Genomic DNA, 15,308 nt, shown 5'->3' with positions numbered 1-15,308 from the left:
CGTAGAATACGCTGTAGCTCCCCCGGTGGCTGGCTGCCACCGTGGTAACAGATGGATGAACCTGAGTCGCAGGCTAGGTTGGTCATCCAATCAGCCGCCCTGTTACTCTCCCTAAAAGCGAAAGTAACCATAGCCCGAGTAGAACAAAGGAAGGCCAAGACTTCCCGAAACCAATACCAGCCCGTCCAGAGATTACACCAATTAAGATTTACCATTCTAACGGTGGAAGCAGAATCAGAGTTTACCACAACATCAACCAGCCCCCAAGTCAAGGCACAACTTCAGACCATCTCTCAAAGCTCTCAATTTTGCAATTGAATTTGTGCACTCACCATAGAAATTTGAGAAGGCAGCCAACATAACACCCTCCTTGTCCCTAATGACTCCCCCACCACCACCAGGCGCCAGTACCAGGATTGCCTCTACAAGCACCCTCCACATTAAGCTTCACAGAGACGAAAGGTAGGCACCAATACACAGGGATGGGACGTTTCAGCCGGGCACGAGGAGCCGGAAGACCCAATAACTGTAGGATTAAACCATCCCTTAGGGCAGACGATCTTCCAATCCTGGAAAGGTACGGAAGGCCTCTCACCTACAGTTTAACACACTCAATAATAGCAAAAGCAGGCCGCATACTTTCACCATGTCTTCTGTTGTTCCCTTCCTTCCATAGCTCCCAAAAAATCAAGGAAGGTAAGAGTCCTGTAATGTAGGCGCTTAGGCTGCTACAGCCCGCCGATCCATACCAAAGGAAAATACGACTTCTGACGTCCTGAGAAGGCAGCAGTTCAATATAAAAAACACGTGAAAAAAACCTCCAAACTTTTGCCGCAGTGCCTCCAGCAATGAGGCAGTGATCGGCGGTCTCCCTCTTAGGCCTCCCACAGCAACTGCATTTAGATGCCAACGGAATGCCCACCTCCATTAACGCCTCATCAGTCGGGATTTGCCCATTAAGAAGCTGCCATGTAAAAAAGGCAACCTTCGTGGGCATGGATTGGTTCCAAATCCATCTGGCATAGGCAACCTTCGGCAATTCGCGCCTCACCTCATTCCAGGCCGATTTAGCAGTGAAGCAACATCACTAGTGATTGTCCACACCAACACATCATCCTTGCTTGAAAAAGCACTACTACTCTAATGGACAGACCTCTGTTAGTTAATTCGCGTTTAAAACGCGAATAAAATGCCGAACCCTTTTTTTGGCGTTTAAATCGCGAACAACCGAACTGTGCTGAAAGCGACGGGAAAAGATGTAAACGGCTGAAAGAAAAGATTTAAACGCGTCTGGCATTTTTTTAACTCAAGAACAATGGTTTTGTAATAAATTTTAAACTTTATTAATGGGACCCAAATTTTTTCTTTTGGTAAATAAGTATTTTTTTTTTTGGGTGAATAAGAATTTCATTACCGAAAGGGAAAGGGAAATAGGGGGCCCCGAGGGGAAGAAGGAAAAATAAAAAGCCAGGCCCTAGCTAACAGAAGCAACAAAAGAAACATTAGACAGACCCCAGGAATCAATAATGAGCCTGTTCCTTGGGGTATCAGAACAACAAGAAGAAGGAGTTAGCAATAACTTTGCTTTAATTTCAAAGGAAATGGAATCCCAAATCTTCTGGTATGAGCTAGAGTTGGAGGTCCATTTCCTAATATTGCGCTCCATCCAAATGTGGTTAAGAGTTGCACAAAAAGCTAATTTGCCGACTGAGTCACAAATGGAGTGGCCAGCAAAAGTCATGTCAATCCAGATCCATTCCCTTGAGAAAGGGAGGATTCTTCTGCGGGAAGGCCAGCACTTAGACAAGATTCCTTTCCAGATGGCAGCAACAGTAGGGCATTCAAAGAAAAGATGATCCGAGTCTTCAATATTGTTCCAGCAAAGACAGCAAGCAGGAGAGACTAAGATTTGTCTAGAGCGTAGGAAAGCCTGAGTTGGGAGGCAATTGTTGAAGATTCTCCAGGCGGTGAAGCAGTGACGAGGGATGTGATGCTTGAACCAGAGAAGCTTGCTCCACGAGGCCAAAGGGCCATTCAGCCGGATGAGATTCCAGGCAGCCTTGAATGAAAAGGAGCAAGAATTGTTGGTCTTCCAGGTAACACAGTCACCTCTAGATGCAGGCCTTCTGGAAATGGTATGCTGCTCATTCCAGATGAGACCGAGGGAGGAGGAGGAGGATGGGGGAGGAGCCTAGCCAGCTTGATCAAGGATGTCAGCCACTAAGGAAAGCCTGTTGAGACTTGAAGCATAAATTGTTTTTGGAGTGACTAAGTGGAGAAGAATTCCCATGGGGTGCTAGTGGTCCAACCACAAGTAGGAGGAAAGCCCATCACCAATACTGGAGCGAATGACTTGGAGTACCAAATGACGACTAGCGAGGATCTTCCGCCAGACCCAAGAGACATCGGATAAGGTTGGAGCAATGTAGATAGAGTCCTAGCGAAGAAAACCTGAATATAATCAGTCAACCTAGATACTTTTCTGCTTAGAGGTTATCTTCCAAATGAGTTTGATGATACGCAGAGAATTCACATCTTTTATTCTGCGAATGCCTAGACCGCCTTCTTTTTTGGGGAGACACACAGCTGCCCAACTGATAGGATGCAGGAATCTAGCTGATTCATTGCCCTTCCAAAGAAAAGAGGCCATAAGGGACTCCAGAGATTTAATAACAGTTTGAGGGAGCCCAAAGATGCCACCAATATATATAAAACGATTCCAGAACTGATTTGATGAGGACCATTCTGCCAACATAAGATAAAAGCTTGCCCTTCCAAAGTAGGAGCCTCTTCCTAATAAGATCAAGCATAGGGGTGCAGTGGTAAGCTGATAGTCTTGTCAGGATCAAAGAGAGGCCCAGGAATTTGATTGGAAGGTGGCCTTCGAGAAAGCCAGATTTCTCCAGGAAGGCTGATTTGTCTAACTCTGAAACCCCCGTAAAGAATAGCAGGGACTTGGCAGGATTGATGCGCAAACCTGAGAGCTCATGGAAGTGCTGGAGACAGAGCATGATGGACTCAAGCGAGGTAATCGAGGCCTTAGAGAAAAACATCAAGTCATCAGCAAAGGCTAAGTGAATAAGCTTGAGAGCTTTACATTTGGCCATCGGAGCGATAAGCATATGATCAGTACTAATCTGGATCTCTCTGGAAAGAACTTCCAAAGCCAAGGTAAATAAGTAAGGGGAGAGAGGACAGCCTTGACAAATGCCCACCGAAGCACCAAAGTAGCCTGCTGGGCTGCCATTCACCAGAAGCGAGAACATTGGGGACGAGATGCAAGAGGTAATCCAGTTGGCAAAGACCATAGGAAACCCCATCTTGATCATGACCTAAGCAATAAAATCCCACCTGAGCGAGTCAAAGGCGTTATGAATATCAATCTTCATAAGGATAGAAGGAGTATGGTTTTTCCTGTCAAAGCCTCTCACTATGTCATTGCACAACAGGATGTTGTCCGCAATATTTCTTCCAGGAAGAAAGGCAGATTGGTTGTCACTGACTAGCGAGTCCACAAAACCTTTTAGTCTTCTAGCAAGAATCTTGGCTAAAAACTTGTAAAGCAGGTTGCAAAGGGCAATGGGCCTGAAGTCATTCATGACATTTGCTCCCTTCCTTTTTAGGGATGAGATGAAGGAAAGTGTGGTTGATGCTCTTGATCTGAATGGGGTTGAAGAAGAAACTCTCAATGGCGGCAATGAGGTCAGTTTTGATGATATCCCAGCAGGCTAAAAAGAATCCCATGCTAAAACCATCAGGGCCCGGAGCACCATTCACCTTAAGGGAGTGTTTTGCTGCTACAATTTCCTCTTCATTTGGAATGGCACACAAAGAAGCATGCAGCTCTGGGGCAACAAACTTGTTGAGCAAGTGATCAGGGATGGGAGAATGATTCACCTGATGGCTGGTGAAAAAGTCTATAAAATGCTGAACAGCCAAGGCTTTGATGCCATCAACTGAAGTGACAAGGGAACCATCCGGGCGAGAGAGCTGAGAAATAGAGTTTGCATTGGCACTTGCTTTCACAGACCGATGAAAGTAGGCAGTATTCAAGTCACCCAGATCCAACCACTTGATTCTAGACTTTTGCTTAAGAAAGCTTTCTTCCCTAGCAAGCAAAGAAGAAAGCTCAATAGAAGTCTCTCTCTTCTACAGCAAGGGGGCCATTATGTAAGTCAGATTGTAACCGAAGCTGAATGGAAACCAACTTGTCTTTGCAATCAGCCACCTGGAGGGTAATGTTCCCAAAGGTATTGAGGTTCCAAACCTTGAGAGCAGCCTCGACATTTTTGAGTCTTTTTGAGAAGGAAAAAACCGGCTTGTTCCAGGCCTCAAGAACCAGGGGCAGAAATGAAGGGTGAGAGGACCACATGTTGAAGTATTTGAAAGGTTTAGGGCCACATGAAGAGAAGGGTTGGATGGTTAGGAAAATAGGAGAGTGATCAGAGATACCCAGGTTGTCAAAATGAGCTTGAGAAGAGAGAAGGTCAGGACCCAGAAAATTACCCACTAAGCAATCCTCTCAAAGCTTAGCTTCAGTAGAGAGAAGGTCAGGCGGGCAGAATACCACCTTCGAAGAGCCAACAGAAGAAGGTGGAACAAAGTGAAGAGGCAGTCCATCAGAGCGAGGGGAGGAACCAGCAGCAAGGATGGAACTCCAAGGGAGAGGCTGGGAAGCAGAGGGGCAAAGAGGGGAAGCAGGAGCAGGAGGGGAGGAAGCCATACAACAAGGAGGAGATGATGGAAGGAATCAGGTGGCCTGCCGGAAGGTCCGGCAGGGAAGGGAGAACGAGGAAGGGGAGAACGTCATCCAAGACAGATCAGAGATCTCAAGCCAACACTCCAGAGCTTGATTTATTTGTTAGTTAATTAGACTGCTATTAGGATTTTATTTTATTCCTAGAAGTTTTGCCTTAGGTTTTTTTTATTTATAAATAAACGTATGTGGCAGGGCAGAAAAGGGACGAGAAAGAAGAAAACAATTGTTTTTGAAGCTGTGAGAGGCAGTGATGGTGAGAGACCCTGGGTGAGAGGGTGAGAGGCTGAGAGAGTCCCCCTATCCCCCTCCAATATCCCCTTCTTCTAATCTTCTTATGTTCTTCTTTCACATGTAAACAGAAAAGAGCAATAAAGTTTCAATTATTCAATTTTGTTCTTCCCTTTGTATTGATCTTGCTGCTATCGATCTCCCATTGGTTTTTCCCTGGTTCGAGGTTGAGTTTGTATTACCAATGCAAATCAAATAAAAAAGAAATCGCATCAACTAACATAAGGAGTCACGCCACACCCCCTGACCCCCTCCACCACCCCCAGAATCAGGAAATAATAGAGGCCCACCAGAAACTTTTATGTAGGCCTGATTATCATCACAAGAGTGGGAACAGGAGTAGCATGCTTTTGACTTCTTGTTTTTCATTTTCTTATGGTAGAAGAGAATTCTTATCACCTAGCATCGACCTATCACACCCAAATTAATTCCTTCCAATATTAGTAAAAGATAACTTAATTGATCAAATGAAGCAATGAAATGAATGCATACTATGCATTTCATTCAGTAATTTGATGAGTCAAAACTAAATGACGTATAACCAGATTTTAAAATTGGCATTAAAGCAGTACAGATGTTCCTATGTTCTGGAATTGGAAGCAGCAATTCAGAGAGCATATTGAAAAATCTCATACAGCTTCAATTAAAGTAAAGGATCAGGAGTTTCAACTTTCAACAATGGAAAACATAATTGAAGAGAAAATAACCTGCAGAATGCATCAAACTGTGCATGCAAAAGTTTGTTAGAAAGTGTCAATGATTCCCCATCTTTTGATGTATTGTAAAATGTAAGTTCTGGACCAATAGCCTACAAAAAAAATTAGAATACTGTTAAATAGCGAATGACAATTGACAACATAAGAAACACGTTTGCAGGGGAGCACTTTGGATTTACCTCTGCTCTTCAATTTTCTTCAGTCTTTTTCTTCTAATTTCTTTATCTTCCAATTTTAACTGCCATTTCTTTTCTAACATGCATTTTTTCACTGCTTATTTCTTTGCACATATTTATATGGACCTGCCCATTGCCACCGTTCAAATTTCGGCGAAATTTCTGTAGTTTTGCTAATTTTGACATGGCTGAGACGAAACACTGATTCAGCATTGTTTGTTAGAGTTGTTAGAATATTTGTTGTATAAGAGTAGTTCTATCACTGTCTTGTTATAAGACATGACTAAGTTTTATTTCTTCTTTCTTTTTCTTATTTCCATTAACCTCCCTAGGGAGGTCTGTGTAATTTATAGAAGTTAATTAATGAAGTTAATATGTGTGTTGAGAATCACTCAACACACACAATCTTTTGATTTGATTTGGAAAGCCATCTCCTCCTCTAAGCTTAATGTCATTCGGCATAGGCACTTTTGGATCCCCCAAGGAACAGGCATATTGTTGTATCCTGAGGACTTGATTTGTCTCTCTTGCAGTCTCCCACCTCTGCATAGGTTGGGTAGCTTGTTCTCCCCCCTCCCTCTCTCTCCTTTTCCCTCTCTTGTATTCCCCCCCCCTCTTTCTCCCTGCTCCCTCCTGGGGTTTGGTAATATATTTATTCACCAAAAAAAAAAACACACAACCGATTCTCTCATTTCTCCTCTCTTCTCTTCTTCTTCACTCGGTTCTTGGCTTCTTGCTTCTTGTTCTCTTCCTTGAATCAACTCATTTGTACATTCCAACTTTGTTTCGGTCGAAATTTCGATCTTGTGTCGTGAAATGAAACAACTTTTTCACTTTACTTTAATACAATGTTTCACGAGTTCTCAACCAGAACTTGAATGTTTCGTCTATTTCACCTGTGGGAAGGAGAAAAGCACCATTTTGCTTGGATTTTGGCCATCTCACCTCATCAAACTGTTGGAATACACTATTGGGGGTTGCCACATCACTCCATAAACATCGATTGTTGCCTATTAATGAAGAATTGGCCACATTCAACATGTCCAAACATGTTCCGCCTCCGCCTGCGAGCGAAACTGGAGTATGTGTTTACTCATCCACTCCAAGAGGCAAAACCGATTGGGTTCCTAAATGTTTGGAAAATTTGGTGTATTTGTACTACAATATGAGGCTGAAGATGCAGCACAAATGCATGGGTATGCCGGTATGGAGAACGACAGGGACAAGATCGAGCTCGCTGACATTTTACAAGTGGAGTCAGAGGAAGAGTATTCCTTGGTGGAGTGAGTGTGACTGTGTGAGCAGGTGATGGATCAAGCTGGGGTAGGCCAAACCCCCATACAGCCAATCAAGTGAGTGCTGATGTGGATGCATATATGGCTTCAAAGGGTTGGATACACTCACAGACACCCCGACTTTTCGAGGCTGCACCTAGCAGGGATGATGATGAGGACCCATAGTAAGTTCAGGAACGGCAATAATAAGGGTACAAATACGTATGGCAATTAAACGGACCACACGGAAATAATACTTTTCAAAAATCCGGCGCAATAAAACGTGTACGGCAATGCTACGGTACGTGTTTAATACGGTTGCTATGTAAAAATCCAGGAGCAAAAATACGGGCATATATTCACTATGCAACAGGCATGTACCCCTAATAAACACAATAATAGCATTTACTAATGTGCCTAAATATATAGTTTGATTGGTTAACAAGCCTAGATTCATTACAATCTTCATTGTAGAGCTTAGAATGGCCAATCAAAAGGGATGATTGAAAGGAATTAGATAGACTACCACATTACAATCTTAATGAATATTGCTCATATCCCTGTTAAAGTCCAAAAATAACAGCTGAAATGAAAAAATATAACCAACAAAGGTCCTTCAATGGTTTCCTGAAAACTGTGGATCAAGTATAACATAATCAAAGTCTAACAGATATTCTACCAAATAAATCAAAACATCAAAGACAAAGTAAGACATTATGTGTTATAGAACCATGAAAATCCACAATATTATCTATTACAAGAAAATGTATTTGATACAATACCAGAAATAAGAGAACCAGATTAGAGAAGGTGGGAGAGAAGAGAGAAGAGGGAGAAAGAGGAGAAGAGAAAGAGAGCAAGCCGTAAGAGAGAAGACCTGCGTGAGAACTTAATGTTCTCTCGCAGGTTAATATGATTTATTTATATAAAACTTAACTGGACAGAATTGCCCTTACATAGTCGAAATATAAAAGACAGAAATATAAAGGACAGAAACAAAGGAATAAAGTAACTACACAAAGACCTATTTGCCCCATATAACTCACGACTTCAACACTCCCCCCCAAGCTGGAGCATATATGTCACCCATGCTCAGCTTGTTACAACAAGATCGGAAAGTAGGAGCAAATAAAGACTTTGTGAACACATCAGCAACCTGATCAGACGAAGAGACAAAAGGTGTCTCAACCCTTCAACACGGCACTGCGAACAAAGTGACAATCCACTTCTATATGCTTAGTCCTCTCATGAAAGACGAGATTACTAACAATATAGATGGCCGCCTGGTTGTCACAAAACATCTTCATTGGGGTTGGAATAGAAAAACCCATCTCAAGAAGGAGAGACCTAACCCACATCAGCTCTGCTGTGGTATGGGCCATGGCTCTATACTCAGCTTCAACACTGGACGTGGCAATCGTGGTCTGTTTCTTGCTCCCCCACGTAACCAAGTTTACCCCCAACAAAAGTGCAATATCCTGTAGTAGATCGACGGTCACTAGCAGAACCTGCCCAATCAGCATTAGAATAAGCAACCAGCTCCATATGTTTATTTGGACGATAAATCAGTCCTTTCCCAGGGGCTCCCTTCAAATACCGAAGAACACGGATAGCTGCATCCCAATGATACTTGCAAGGGGACTGCATGAACTAACTAAGAACCCCAACAGCATAGGAAAGAGTGCCCAAGTGCCTATTAACCCACCCACATCCCTTTTATATCCGATGTGGGACTATTTTTTTTTACCTTATGTGTGGATATCCAAACATAAACAACTATAAAAAATTTAGCATTTGGTTCATAGCAACTTAACATTTCTAGTCACTATAGATTCAGTCCATGTTCTATCGTGGTCTATATCTTATTTATAATAAACCAAAACAAAACATGAAAGGGACATTCCCCCTTTCGTGCAATTGTAAAACCTAACACGATGCAGAGAAGAATGGAAATCGCAAACTTAATCACATAATGTGCACAAAGATTTACGTGGTTCGGCAAGGTTGCCTATGTCCATGGTGAGATGAGATCTGTTTCACTATCAATGGAGAATAGGGTTACCGTCGCTCATTCCTCACACCTCTCTCAGATTTGCAATACAGAGAAAGAACTCTCGCTATAGATTTATAACGAAACCCTATACAGGAAATTTACTGAAATACCCACGTAGTCCTTAAAAAATTTTCCTCGGGGGCTGCCATTCCGTGGCCCCCGGAGGCTCCATACAGCAGTCCATCATCAGAAGTCAAGACACCAAAACCTCAACAAGCTTTTAACACACCCCTTAAGATGGAGTACAGCAAAAGCATAGTTATCAAGGCGGGAAAGCGACCATGGCGTTTTAGAAGGACAAAATTCAAGGCAACACCGTCATGGCGCCCAAGGCGTCCAAGGCGACCAAGGAGCCTAGGCGCCATGGTGACGCCTTGATAACTATGAGCAAAAGTGATGTAGATAAATCACCTAAATGGGCTGATTATATTGGAAATAAGCCTTGGGTTGGGTTCTATACATGTTGGGCCTTTGATCCCATGAGTTTTCTTTGCAATGGATCACTTTAATGGTCCTAAAATATGGGTAAAAAGTAGGAAAACGGGATTTACTTCATTAGTTTAGTTAAGAGTCTTATTTTGAATCAATTTCTTTCATTATTTTAATTTCCTAGTCAATTTATGTTACCTTTTTTATGGGTGACTAAAAATTTCATTGAGAAAAATCCCCCTGAGGGAGATACAAAGAGGAAAGGCTAAAGAGCCAAGAAAGCACTAAAAACAGCCTAAATACAACCCACAATGGACAAAATTCCAAGAAACAGTATGTATATTTCTATGGGAATCAGAGAACCGAACAGGAACTGCCGAAAGTTTGCTTTTGATATCGAAAGAGTTGGAATCCCAAATCTGATTAAAGGATCCAGATTTGGTAGTCCATCTTATAAGATTTTTTTTCAAACCAACTGCGATGAATTGCAGCACTAAAAGCCAGTTTACCCACTCGATCACAAAAAAGAAAAGCCACTGAAAATCATATCCACCCAAATCCATTCTCTATGAAAAAAACAGGAAGAATCGGCCGCCTAACCAGCCAGCAACAAGCAAGAAGCCAAGATCAGATCTTCAAGGAGAATGGGCATTTGAAGAAAAGGTGATCAATAACCTCTTGACCATTCCCGCAAAGGATGTAGCAAGGGGACATTGAGATTTGCCTACTAATGAGGAAAGCCTACGTAGGAAGACAATTCCGAAAGGCACACTAGACGGTGAAGCTATAACGAGGGATGTGGCTTGAAAACCAAACAACATTTCGCCAAATGACAGTATCACGATGAGCTCTAACAAGGTTCCATGCAGACTTCAAACTAAACAAGCCAGACTAGGAAGTTGTCCAAGAGATAATGTCACCCCTTCCAAAGGGGGCTCTGTGAATGTGAGAAGAGCAGCCCAGATAAGATCCGGAGTGGGGGGAGACGGGGAAGGGAGATCCCAAGAAGACCCTCTAATGATGTGAGAGACCATGGCCTGTCTATCAAAGCCCAGAATGTAAATGGTTATGTCACCCACCTCCAAATAGAAGAAAACCAGCCAGATGCCAATTATCTAACCAGAGTCTAATAGAGACACCATCATTAATCGATGTAGAGATTAGAGCGGGACAGTCCAAATAGAGTCCTTTTTTTGGTATTTATGATAAACACAATCAACCTAGATACTTTGTTTCTTGGAGGCGATCTTCCAAATCAACTTTAAGATTCCTGATGTATTGGAGTCCTTGAACCGCCTAAGCCCCAAATTCCCCCTCAGCTTTTGGAAGGCAAACTGAATCCCAGGAGGTAGGGTGCAGAAATCTGGAAGTTTTGGATCCTTTCCAAAGAAAAGAGCACATAAGGCCTTCCAATTTTACAATGATCAACTAAGGGATACCAAAAATACCTAAACAGTAAAGATAGGAAGCCTGGAGGACTGATTTGATTAGTACAAGGAGCCCTGCATAGGAAAGGAGTTTACCTTTCCATAGTTGGAGTCTTTTGCGCATGATATCAAGCATTGGGTGCAATGATGAGCAGTCATCCGAGAGGACCGAGAGGGAATCAAGGGGAAGCCCAGATATTTGTTAGAAGTCATGTAATAGGGGTAGTTTAGGAACTAGTCCCATTACTAGTTGCCTTATTATGTAATTGTGTTTTTCTTCTTTATTTCCCTTGTACTTCCCTTAGGGAGGTAGATGTAATTTCCTATTTGTTATGATTGAATTAATATAGGTGTATGGAGAAGCCTCTCCAACACAATCAATTACAACCCAAATATTCTCTTCTCTCTTCTCTCTCTTCTCTTGCTATCTTCTTCCTCCTCCAACTTCTTCCTTCTATCTTCTTACCTCGTAAACCTAAAATCTAACTTGGTATCAGAGCAGGCTCAAGGTTTGAGAGTCGTGTTCAGTCCCTATTTTCATTCTTTCTCTTCTCTTTGAAATCCTTTGTGTCAAGGATTCCAAAGAGGAGATTCCTGTGTACAGCTTTGCTTAAAGAGTATGGAATAGGCTCATTCTAGCCTCTTTTGATGATCGAAGGATATACCTGAGCTGTTTTGAAGCTCTCTTAAAGGTTTAGATCTCACACAGCTGCTGCTACAAGTTTCGCGAGGTTCAGGTTCAGGTTGCAGCTGCTGCTATTCTCGGATTGCTTTTGTGTCTTGGTCAGGCTCATTTGCATCGCCCTAGGACACTTATGAGGATGGCTATGATCTTCCTTGCTGATTGAAGAAGCCATATGAGCAGATTTGCTTCTTGTGTGGGATCCTCTGTTCTGCCCAGGTAAACCCGAGAGTGTTTGCCCTTTTTTTTTCTTGCTTTGAGCTATAGTTTGATGCCTCTTGGTTGAGGGATGTGTATGCACAGCCTTTGTGAGGCCTTTCCTCTTGTTTGAAGTTGATACTACTCCTTGCTAGCTTTGTCGTACAGTATTATAAGGGACTGCTTGCTGGACTGATGTTGGAATGCACTAGAAGTGCTTGATTTAAGTCCTCTTAAAGATTTGCTGCTAGGACTGCTTCGGCAGTGTGCTATCCTAGGCTGCCTATTGGAATTTTTGCTTGTTTGGGTTGAGTGTGTACTCACCACTTGTCTTTGGTGTTCTTGTTTATTGTCAAATCCCTTCCATCATGGCTGCTTCAGATGCATCTATGCTTGGTACTGCTGATTCACAGCCCTCTATTATTGTCCCTTAGTTGGCTTATGAGAGTACTCACCAACAGATTTCTTTTGTGAAGCTTGATGGTACTAATTACCTAGATCGGTCACATTCTGTGAGACTTTCACTTAGGAGTAAGGGAAAACTTGGATATATCACAGGTGCTATCAAGGCTCCCACAGCTGGTTCACCTACTTTTGATAAATGGGAGACTGAAAATTCTACAGTTATGACATGGTTGATCATCTCCATGAAGCCCGAGATTGGGAGAAGGTTTATAAGGAAGGAAACAGCCAAAGGTATTTAGGATAGTGTCTCTATGGCCTTAGACAGAGTAGGTGACACTGCCAAGGTCTATCAGCTCCATAAAAAAATTCACTCATTGAAACAAGGTGACAGCACTATTTCTGAGTACTATAGTGCGTTCCTTAATCTTGTAGAGGAGCATGATCACAATAGGGACCTTCATTTGACTAACCCAGAGGATGAAGCAAAAGTGTATCTGACTCTTGAAAAGGAGCGTGTCTTCTCTTTACTTGGTGGTCTGAACCCTAACTATGAGCCAGTTAGACTCCAGCTGTTAGGCCGGTCTCCCCTTCCCTCTCTTAGTGAAGTCTGTAATTACTTACAGAGTGAAGAGACCAGGCGGCTTACTATGGCACCACCACCAGCATCATCTGAGAGATCAGCCCTTAATTCTAGTTCTGTTCGAGACACCCGTGGAGGTGGTAGAGGCCCAGGGCCTAACCATGAGGAAGCCAGTACTGTGGAGACAGTTGGTGCCAGTGGAGTTGGGCGAGACAGATTTAAATGTGACCATTGTGGACGCATTGGACACACCAAGGATAGGTGTTGGTCTCTCCATGGTCGTCCTCCTAGTATGTGTGGTCGTGGTGGCCGTAAAGGGGGAGCTCGAGCTCATTCCGCAGCGGCGACTAATGCTGATGCCCCACAGGATGACTCCACTTTCATGGATGCAGTGGTTCGCAGGGTTGTGTCACAGTTGAGCACATCTTCTACATCTAGTATGGCTGGATCCTCATCATCCTCAGCTTTGCAGGTCTCCACCTCAGCTTCTACTGCCGCCCAGTCTTGGGCCATTGACTCGGGTGCCACAGACCACATGACTGGTACGTCTCATTATTATGATTCCTATACCATTTGCTCTAGTAAGGACAAGGTTAGGGTAGCTGATGGCTCCCTTTCCTCCATATCTGGTAAGGGTAATATCCCTGTGACATCATCTATTTCCCTCTCTTCTGTTCTTCATGTCCCTAACCTTACACTAAATCTTTTATCTGTGAGTCATCTGACTAAATCTCTCAACTGTTGTGTCAAATTTTTTCCTTCTCACTATCTTTTTCAGGATTTGGTGACAAAGAGGATTATTGGTAGTGGACGTGAGGAGCAAGGCCTCTACTTTTTTTATCCGTTTTTGCCCATAGCTCATTCCTATGTGTGTGGACGTAATGATAGTAGTTCTGTGGATTCTGTTATGTTATGGCATCGTCGTCTTGGCCATCCATCTTTTGCTGTAATGAGGAAACAATTGCCTCACTTATTTTCTTCTATTGCCTCTTCTCATGTTTTTCAATGTGAACCATGTATGTTTGCCAAACATTGTCAGTCTTCATATCCTTATCATGGTAATAGAATTGTTGCTCCTTTTCATATTGTGCATACTGATGTTTGGGGTCCTTCCCCTACTTCTTTATTTGGCTTTCGTTACTTTGTGTCATTTATTGATGATTTTTCCCGTGCCACATGGACTGAGCATAAGAGTGATGTTTATGATGCCTTTCACAATTTTTACCAAATCATCCTTACTCAATTTGAGACCCGCATCAAAATTGTGCGATCTGATAAAGGGGCAGAGTACATGTTTGGTAGCCTTCAAACCTTCTTTACTACTCATGGCATTATCCATCAGCTAGCGTGTGTTGACACACCCCAACAAAATGGGGTTGCTGAGAGGAAAAATCGCCATCTACTGGAGGTCACCCGTAGTCTATTGTTTGGCATGCATGTCCCCAAGACCTTCTGGTCCACAGCTCTTCTCACTGCCTCCTTTCTCATCAATCGTATGCCTACCAAGCTTCTTACTTTCAAATCTCCCTTGGACATCTTATCTCCCAAGACCTCTGCTTTTTCTCTTCCTCCTAGAGTCTTTGGCTGTGTTAGTTATGTGCATGTTAACAAATCTGCCCGCACTAAACTTGACCACAAAGCTCTCAAGTGTCTCTTCCTTGGGTACTCTTCTACTACCAAGGGGTACAAGTGTTATCATCCTTCTTCCCGCTGATGTATCATTTCCAAGGATGTTACCTTTCTTGAGTCAGTCCCTTTCTTTGTCCCTTCTCAGCATCCTCTTCAGGGGGAGAATTGTGGGAGTGAACAGGCTACTGATGATTTCTTTCTTTCTCCTCTACCTACATCTCCTTTTATGCTTGACATTGGAAAACACAGGACTGTAGATGTGGTTGAGGTTGATGACCAACCACCAGGGGGGAATACAGATTTGGTTGTTGAAAGTGGTTCTGGTAAGGAGAAGGATTACCACATTACATACAAAAAAGGTGAAGGCTTGCATACTACCAAGAGTCCTCTTCAGATCCAGATCCACATCCTGAGATTCATTCTTCTCAATCAGGTGACATTTCTTCTCCTCCATCTGATTTGGACCTTCCTATTGCTATTAGGAAAGGGAAAAGAACTTGTACTAATCCTATATCCCAGTTTGTTTCCTATGATGCAATTTCTCCTACAGGCCTCGCCTTTATTACTGCTCTCTCTACTACTTCCATTCCCAAGAATGTCATTGATGCTATGTCTGACCCAAAGTGGAGACAAGCCATGTTTGAGGAGATGATGGCACTTGAGAAGAATGGTACTTGACAACTTGTAGACCT

At 42.9% G+C, this 15,308-nt stretch overlaps 1 protein-coding gene across 2 annotated transcripts in view; it reads right to left on the bottom strand.

Moving 5' to 3' along the window:
• LOC122664096 overlaps positions 1–15,308 on the bottom strand; it is a 236,003-nt gene that overhangs the window by 111,595 nt on the left and 109,100 nt on the right. For both annotated transcript variants that reach the window (XM_043859785.1, XM_043859784.1), the window contains exon 34: positions 5,755–5,855. In XM_043859785.1, the coding sequence (XP_043715720.1) occupies positions 5,755–5,855 (101 nt within the window). The remainder of the gene's footprint in view (positions 1–5,754; positions 5,856–15,308) is intronic.

This window comes from Telopea speciosissima, chromosome 6, assembly GCF_018873765.1.
Source record: "Telopea speciosissima isolate NSW1024214 ecotype Mountain lineage chromosome 6, Tspe_v1, whole genome shotgun sequence".
In the NCBI taxonomy this organism is placed as follows: domain Eukaryota; kingdom Viridiplantae; phylum Streptophyta; class Magnoliopsida; order Proteales; family Proteaceae; genus Telopea; species Telopea speciosissima.
The sequence above is the reverse complement of the archived record's forward strand: the minus strand, read 5'-3'. Positions and strand labels throughout refer to the sequence as shown.